Source organism: Filicampus tigris, chromosome 4 (genome assembly GCF_054856515.1).
Source record: "Filicampus tigris isolate MCC_2025a chromosome 4, RoL_Ftig_1.0, whole genome shotgun sequence".
NCBI lineage: Eukaryota > Metazoa > Chordata > Actinopteri > Syngnathiformes > Syngnathidae > Filicampus > Filicampus tigris.
In genome coordinates, this window is record NC_141220.1 from 11,991,020 (window position 1) to 12,000,097 (window position 9,078).

At 40.3% G+C, this 9,078-nt stretch overlaps 1 protein-coding gene across 3 annotated transcripts in view; it reads left to right on the plus strand.

Annotated features, from left to right (window-relative positions):
- Nucleotides 1–8,223, plus strand: part of LOC147148503 (UPF0606 protein KIAA1549) — a 33,870-nt gene extending 25,647 nt beyond the window's left edge. For all 3 annotated transcript variants that reach the window (XM_086029311.1, XM_086029312.1, XM_086029310.1), the window contains 9 exons: nucleotides 240–376; nucleotides 1,965–2,170; nucleotides 2,261–2,484; nucleotides 2,571–2,715; nucleotides 2,862–3,185; nucleotides 4,309–4,361; nucleotides 4,828–4,976; nucleotides 5,644–5,798; nucleotides 6,986–8,223. In XM_086029311.1, coding sequence (XP_085885437.1) covers nucleotides 240–376; nucleotides 1,965–2,170; nucleotides 2,261–2,484; nucleotides 2,571–2,715; nucleotides 2,862–3,185; nucleotides 4,309–4,361; nucleotides 4,828–4,976; nucleotides 5,644–5,798; nucleotides 6,986–7,168 — 1,576 coding nt within the window. In that variant the 3' untranslated portion in view covers nucleotides 7,169–8,223. The remainder of the gene's footprint in view (nucleotides 1–239; nucleotides 377–1,964; nucleotides 2,171–2,260; nucleotides 2,485–2,570; nucleotides 2,716–2,861; nucleotides 3,186–4,308; nucleotides 4,362–4,827; nucleotides 4,977–5,643; nucleotides 5,799–6,985) is intronic.
- Nucleotides 8,224–9,078: the final 855 nt, after the last annotated feature.

A 9,078-nucleotide genomic window follows, 5' to 3' on the forward strand; every position in this document is an offset into this window, starting at 1 on the left:
TTGTCATCTGTTTGTCCAAATAAAGCCCCATAAACCAATGGGTATTAGATCTCGCCAAGATGAATAAATTAAGAATTCCATTCATTCTAAAACACTTTGAACTACAATATTATACCTTAGAAAGCTCTTTGCTTTGACCTCTAAAGTAAAGTGCTATTTTTTTATTATGTACGATGTTCCAGCACGCAAGCCCATCCTCAGGCTTTAATTATTCATTGAAGTGTGTGTTTTGTGCTTAGGGTCTCGCCATCAGACGGTGATTCCATGGTGAGTGACCGCTCCAGTGGGCGCGAGTCAACTGAGGAGAATGTGAGAGCCCAAGCCACACCCAGTGACAGCAAGCAGACAAGCAAGGTCCCCATCAATGTTTTAAATGGCAAGTGGCCCTGGCAATACTCAAGCCACTTTTCTACACACAGCAAAAGCCGGGGAAGGGAAAACAAACACTGGAAAGAATGGACCGGGTTGATATGTGTCCAATGAGATGATTTAATATTCTGTGTGTGAATCAAGAGAATTTAGTTCGAAGTGCATCAAAAAAAGGGTACAAAAAAATGTTATGTGCGCTACTGCACTGTATTCGGCAAAGAAAAACTCCCAGAATTTTAAAAGGTTGGAATTACAATATGTAGTGTGATTATCATAAGTTCTGTTGTTGGAAAAACACAGCTTTGTGTCAAGCATTATTGTCGGGAAAGGTCCAGGGCAGTCCAGAAAAGTAAAAGAAGGAAAACAAAAAGTGGAAGTTATTTTGACAGCATGTCGACAGATTGAAGGTTGCAGTGCCACTCTGAGACACACTGGAGCCAGAAGCATTCAGGCACACTGACTACATGCAGCACACTGCAGCCTGACTAACCTCAACCACACAGGACTGACCTCTTTTTTTTTTTTTTCCTGATTAATCTTTTCCTGTAACTCAGTACGGTGTTTATGAATAGAGTATTTTGTGTACGAGATACATGTACCACAATGTTGAGGCAGTAGTTTTAGTATAAACAAGAGGTTTTTGTCAGTTGTACTAAATGAACTCATATCGACCTTAGGAAAAGCAGTTATCGTTCATAGACACTATGTCCCTCTTTGTCATGCTTCTTATAAGTTTCTGTTCCTTTCAATCGTGGAAAATCCTAGTTTTGTGCCCAATGCAAGTCCAGCGCAAAGTGCAGTCTACCTGTAAGCATGAGTGGCGTTTTCTTTCTCTTGGTATTTTCACTGACGGGTGAAGTTAGAAATGGTCGCCTGCATCGTCATGGGGCTGAACATAAGCTGACTTCATTCCCGGCCAATCGAAGCGGCTCCCCTCATTCCCTGTAAATTCGGCGCAGGTGAGATGCGTGGTCGAAAGAACACTAGACCTGCCCAGACACGAAAGTGAAGATGCACCAGTTTTTACGCCGTGCGGATCTGTACCTGTCTTCGAAAATAGGGTCTCTGGTTTAGATCAGTGGTTCTCAACTGTTGCATGACCCACACCACACTTTTCTATTGACACAAAGCTGTGACCTAGTTTTACAGAAGTCAAGAATAATAAAGAACATGTATTCTTAAAAATAGCCTTTGAAACATTCTTTTAAACTAAGCTTACATTTTCAAAGTGCATTTCACATCCTGATCTGACTGATCTTTTCCAATAAAACTGTCTTTCCTCTCTATTGCGGTACAGGCAAAAATCGAATTAGTAAGACTTCCTTCCATCTGTGTCTCAGTGAATCTCCAATTGTTTTTGTTTGTTTGTTACTTTTGTGCTTTGCTTGTTCCCACCATTTCATCACTGACAGCCTGACTGTCAAGTACACAAAATACATGTTTTTACAGTAAAAAAAAAAAAAAAAGGTCAAGTTTTTGTGTAGTGACCCTAATCGTCTACTAGACATCCTAGCTTGACTCAACATGGTTATTTACACTTACGAACTACATTATTCAAGACTTTTAAACAGTTAATGTGATGTTCATCTCCACAGGTCCTCCTCCTACAAATGGTCTCAGTGAACAGATGTCATCCGCTTCCATATTTGAACATGTTGATCGGATGTCGCGAGCCACAGATGTAAGCCGAAGACTCCCCAACAAAGTGCAGCTTATTGCCATGCAGCCCATGACGGTCCCACCCCTCAACAGCCACATTGGTGCTGGAAAATTGCCTGATACCAACAAAATAAACAAGGAGGTTCGCCTTTCGCTGTCCTCATATACACATTTGAAGCTTGATAAATCCAAAGTTCACATCTCCTTTCTACTTAACGTGTCTTCTCATCAGATCCAAGTAGCAATGAGGCAGAAATCAGACATTGAGCATCATCGAAACAAGATCCGCCTGCGTGCCAAGAGGAAAGGCCATTATGACTTTCCTGCAATGGATGACATAGACCTTGTGGACGCCAAAGACCAGGATCACATTTACCATAAAGCACAGATGCAGATGGATAAGATCTTGGATCAGAATGCACAGATTCCCTCCATCTTCAAAGAAGCCCAAAAAAGGTTGGTGTTTTGTTTTTTTTAGTTGGGGAAAATTGTGTGTTTTTTTTTTTTTTTTTAAATTAGATAATATTTCAATTTGTTTCCAGTGCTCGAGGGAGGCGCTCTCCCAAGCAGAGGATGAATGAGCAGTCAAGTAGAGGAAAGACAGATGCAGACAAAGCTCATCTCATCACTCAAGACACTGACGCTGTTTACAGGAAGTGTCCTGGGGTCAGCAATGTGGCTTATGTAGTAAGTTTAACACGGGTGGTTTGGTCATTAAAACTTCTGTGTATAAAATATCACACCATATCATTGAGCCCATATTGAGCCTTACGTCAGTCCAGACGGAATGGAACTACTTGGTGGCTTATACAGTTTTCTTGTGTTCATTTCAGTCGGACCCTGACCAAGGCCCAGTGTTGACCCACAGAAGCCCATCCCCCACAGATGAGGTTTTCCTAGGTCCCGCTTCCTCACCTCCTGGACAAGCTCCTCCCACACCCTCTTACATGCCTCCACAGCCCTCCATCGAAGAGGCACGGCAGCAGATGCATTCGCTGCTGGATGACGCCTTTGCCCTTGTGTCGCCCACTTCCCAGTGCAGTTCAGCCGGGGTGACTCTGCCAGGGGTCAATGCCAATACTTCTGACTCCAGTCCTCCAGGCCGTGGCCCCCGGCCTTGGGGCCCCTCCTATCAAGGTTTTGGCCCTTACAATGGTGTAAGTAGCTAATTGTTGGAATATGACAAAAACGCCACATGCCAATTTTAAAGGTGTATGTGTTTTGAAATCACAACACAAGTATTTGCTGTACATTCCCTTTCATTTTTTTCTTCACTTCATTTCCAGCATGAGGTCTGTACAGTAGTTTCAAAGTTTAATCTTTGCAAACTAATCAGTTAAGTACAGAAGACCATCTGTTGTCCCACTATACAACCCTGTCAGTTCTCTTTATCGCTAAGGCGCTTCATTAATGTTCACTGCACATGCTTGATCTTGAGCTGCTTTTGTCAGCGCTGGCCCAAATAGATGCCCGTTGTATAGATAATCACGGGTGATACTTGATTTATGTGTGTTGTTGAAGAAGATTTGTCAAGAAAAGTTTCTGCCCTCACTGCTGAATTGTTTGCACCTTTGTTAGTACAGGTGCATCTCAAGAATGTATTATACTGTTGAAAATTGAATTTGTTTCAGTGGTTCGGCGAAAAGCGAAACTCAACTGTTTTAAAAATTCAACAATTAGGAAAATACTTCTCAGAAGGTCACTTCATACCTAATTTCTTATGAAGTTTGTTTTGTAATAACATTTCTTGAGATGGTAAATTTGTGGTTTTCGTTTGCTTTATGCTATAATGATCAAAATCATCAATGATTTAAAAAAAATCAAATAACTGGAGTCAATCATCTCAATCATCTCAACTCAATCATCTGTGTACTGTATAATACTCTATTTGAGTTGATCACTTTTTTAATTGAAATTTCCACAATCTTCCGATTTATTGAGATGTACTTGGATATCAATTTCTGTCATTATGTAATCATATCCCTTCAATGTAATGAGACTGGAGGAAAAAAAGAAGTTGTTGTTACGACACCTTTTGATTTGTCGCAACTTGAATCTTGAATGGACTGTACTCCAAGTTGGATCACTAAACTCCATCTTATAAGAGTCAAGGTGCTAATGTCAGTCATTCTGAAGGATAGGTATTTACGCTAATAAAAAGCAACAGTGTTTTTAAAATGAGCTTTGTAAGAAGGAATCGAAGAAAATGGCATCTTTCAGATCATTATCTCCTGTTGTTATGTCTTTCATCACTGATTCCATTCTCTGTGTTCCCCTCAGAGATTCAGCGACCTGAGTTTGTCTCCTCCTCTTGTTCAAGGCTTAATATCAAGGTTAGTAATGAATTCATGTATTTGAGCACAAGTGGATTTTCATTCTCTTTTGTTCTCAACAAAAACCTTGGTTGTTGATCAGTGCCACTGCTAAATAATACCCACTTTGCTTTTTTTCCGTTCCGTCATCCAGTAGGTCAGACCTTTGAATAATTTAAGGGGGTCATTTTTATTTTATTGGTTTAATGGAACAGGTCTTGGCGTCTGTCTCTTAGCTATCCCTCAAAACACTAAGGCACTCCAACAAATGAACACAACACATACTGTACATGCATGTCTTTTCCTAGAAAGTACAGCACAGGGCCACATACACTTGAGATAAATAAGTTAACAATTTGTCATGTACGATCGACAAAAGCCACACTCTCACAGTAACAAAATCTCAGTTGTATTGCATGACGTGAGGTTTGGAGGTTTGATTACTTTATTTTTAAAAAAAAAGAGTGACATCCTGCGTGTTCTCCAGGCAGGACCGTGGTCTGAATTACCTTCCCCCAGGAGAGGCAACAGGGCCCGTGGAGCAACTCCAGCTCGACAACCTTTACTCCAGCAGAGGCCTCTATACCGATGAGCTGCCCACTTCGGCTCGGCCGCGGCCAGTCGGGGGTGCTACAGGTACAGCTGGAAATCCTTCTTACTCTGCCCTGTTTCATTATATTTACATTCGTTTTAATTATTTAGCACAAAATGTTTAGATGACCCTGAGAAATTAAAATGCTAGTTGTCACTCTGCTAGAATTGTCTGTGTACTAAAACTGGATACACACATACCAATTTTTAACATCTCAATCGCTTTTCTGTGAGGAAGCAGCAGGGCATCGAGACTACCAAAAAATTCATAGAAGTACGTGTACTGGTACAAGTACTGTATTAGAAGATGCTAGGCTAACTGTTTGCTTATCTGGTTGCTGCATAGCACAAACACTTACAGCCTTACTTACAATAACTTACAAACACCCTTTTTGTCAATTATATTATGATAGACGATGTGGGAGACCTGTTATACAAAGATTTAACTAGTCTGGCAACAGTACAATTGGCTATCGTTTTCCATTGCTGACTTTGATTGTATTGGGGGGGAGTCAGGTCAACCCAAAAGACTGTCTCTCTTAGATTTTTAAAGACGTTGGAGTGAGATTTACTCGAATGGCATCATCCATTTACTGTAACGAGTGAATCTCAGACTGACAGAGACACATCAGGTGCACGACAGAAATTGGAACAAAATTAAATTGGTTACCCCAGACTGATGTCATGTAAGTCTGTTTCTGTGTGTATGCAGGCGCCCAACTTCATCAACTTACGCAGGTTGGCCTGTCCAGCCGTATGAATGGTTATCCCCCCGGGGTCAGAGGTTATCCAGGACAGAACGGAGGCATAAGCTGGAACAACTACCACGAGGACAGTTACTGCAGAGCACTACCAGATAACAGTGCAGTGAGTGCAAACACTTACCGTAATTAATTCTCTTCTGTAATGTATGTTCCATGTATGTAAACTGAGTTAAGTTTTTACTGGGGTATTTTTATCGTTGAAACTGAAATACTGTACACATACGCTTCAGTGTGGTTCTTGCACTTTGTAATTATAGATTAAGAATTTCTCTGAAATTGCATTTTTTACAATAATGTTTGCCATTGCCGTAGTTTAGAGCACTGTAAAATCTCCCTGTTTCATACTGACAGATGTTTATTGTTGCCAAACAGGGTAACCAAAGTATTAGAAAAAGCAAGTATGGTGCAGTGCACTACAATCATAAACATAGCAATATTACCTTCACCGAGTGTACATCCAATGAGGGTAGAGATTATGTTTGGATAGTTTTGATTATTTGGCTAATTTTTATTTTGATTAGTTTGCAGTGTTATATGCCATCACAAAAATGCATCGGGAAAGACTCCCATTTTAACAACTCAGGAGAACCTTGGCTCCAACTTGACGAACAAAGCTCGTCTTTCAGTTGAGAAGCATCACTTCAACATACTTCCCGAATGCAATTACTTTCGTGCGCAGGTGTCAAACTCAAGGACCAGATGCGACCCGCGACATCATTTTATGTGGCCCTCAAAGACAAATCATGTGCGTCTATGTCATGTTTCTTGCGAAATGTCTTCACTTTGAACAACACTGAGACATGAGGTATTGCAAGCATTTTTTGATACCAATACCTCCTTTGAAATAGATAGAAAAATAGTTGAACAAACAATTCTTTATTGGCTTCTGATTTCCAAATTTGTTATCCATCAATTTGTTGTGTATATGTAATATAGGCAGAGCGAATCATACATTTACACAGTATATGGGCTCACCGTCATAAACGGCCCTCCGAGGGGCACCATAACTACGATGTGACCTGCGACAAAAATGAGTTTCAAACCCCTGCTCTAGTACTTTTTTTATTTAGGCAGGCTTTGTCACGATCTTGTTCTTCAACAAGCTGCTAGGGCTAGGTTCCACATAGAAAAACACAAATACTGTAAGTACATTTGTGAATAGTCAACCACAAATATGCGGTAGACTACTGCACAGTGTATTCATTGCATGAGAAGTCATCTTAGAGCCGCTCCAACTTAGTATCTGACACTTCCTGTCTTGTCCTGACTTCTGGCTTGTCTATCTCACAGATGTCCAGAAGTGTCCTCAGAGAGCCGTCAGCTCCTCCCGCCCACCTAGACGCTGGGGCAGGCTACCTGTCGGCCCCACTCTCACTGGATGTGAGCCCTCCCACCCAGTCCTCCGCCTCCTTAATCAAGGCCATCCGTGAGGAACTTTTACGCCTGTCGCAGAAACAGGGTTACCACAGCTGAGGTAGCTCCGACCCCACCTGCTAGTGCGACCATGCTTCCCGTGGAAGCCCACCAAGAAGCAAAGCAGAGAGATAGTCCTGCTAGATAGACGTCAATGTTAAGGTGGCTGATTCATGTTTCTGGATGCTCTTTTGGAGATTTGAAATGAGTGTTTTGAGAATGAAATAACCTCCAGTATGTCACTATGGGACAGTGTTATAAAAAATGATGAACAGTATGAGGTCCAGGATTCAGATCTACGTGAGATTTAGGTATTCACTGTGATAGTTTTCATGCACACATTGTTTAAAGAATTGGTTAACCTCCATCTCATCTGAGCCATGCTTTGCCTTCACACTTTGGAGACGTTCATCTGGCTCCATAGTAAGGTCGTAGTTCACAACCAGCGAATCAGTCCAGACTCGAAGGAGTCTACAATGTACACACTATCAACCCATGATGCTACGTACTTCTTAGCTTATCTAGCACAGAGTTAGTCAGAGCTGTTACTTCTGGACCTTTTTGGACTATTTGCATTAAAGTCCTTCACGTTTTGTCATGTTTTAGTAATAATGTTTAGAGACGTAAAGCTTTGAAATGCCTTGAAATCATCCATTTTTAAATCACAGATCACACGGAAGAAAAGATACTGTATGTACTTGGCAAACACGTCGAGTTATATATGCTCAGCGCTTGGTTGTGTTTTGCTACACTGAATGACTACTTGGTAACGCTCAGGTCTGGTGGATTCATTAAAAAAAGAAGAAAAGAAAATAGAGGTTGATTGAGGATGATCAAGGATACACCGACCTGCAATGCGTTTATTAAATCATCTTTGTTTCATGCAGTATTTGAAGTTTTTTAAATGCCTTTTAAACACAGGGTACTGTATTTATAATTCATGTCATGCTTATGTGCTTTTAAGGATTTGGGTTTTTAAATTGACCTTGCCTTGTGTTTTGTGCACCATAAACAGATTGGAATACTGTTTTCTTTCCTTTAAATGTTGAGATTATGTCAGACCTGAAATGTTGTCTATTTAAATAAAACAAAACAGCAAAATGTTTATTGTGCAATCAGGGTTTAGAATTATTGTTGAGTGTAATGTGGCCGATTACAACAGAACTCAAATTCTGGTTATGTGTTGAGCTTGCTTATTTTTTTAGCCTCATTCGTTGTTGTAATATGTAACAGGCCTTTGGGATTAAATTATTTCTTCCATTAGATCATAAAAATGTCATTTCAGGTACATGTTGAATATCGCAACAATATTGATATCACGACAATACTATTCAATACTCATATTTGCATGTTTTCCAATATTGTGCAGCCCTAGTCTTAATAGTGTTCAAGAGAAATCTTGAAACAGTCCCAAGAACTATCCATGCCCACCACAAATTGTATAGATTTCTGCAGAAACCTCTTGGAAAGACCTCTTGGTCTTTAAATGGTAAATAACAAAAGAAAAAAAAACGGTGAAATCGTAAAACGCCATAGAAATAAATTATATATTAAACATGAGGTACATAAAAGGTCAGAGGGTGCCTTGACACAGGCACCAGACTTACACCTAAAAAACAAGTGACAATAAATAATAAACTCAGCAATGTAAGATTTTTTTCCCTTTTCTCTGAAACATTGATTAAGGTTGAATCAACAATGGATTTTAGACAAGCTATTAATACATTCTGAAAAAAATCTGTAGTCAATCATTTGATTTGGATGATTATGAGGATATTTTTGGCCTGGGTCAAAATTCACCTGGAAAATACTATGAGAGGGCTATTTGCTCTTCTCTTGGTGAAGTCCACTTGGGGCTGACCACACATAATGATTTGCTGATTTGCTCTCATAAATGCTAAGCAGCTTTAACATCCGCGATTGACGGTACCGACACTCTCAACACACCCCACAGCAATGGCTTGGGATCA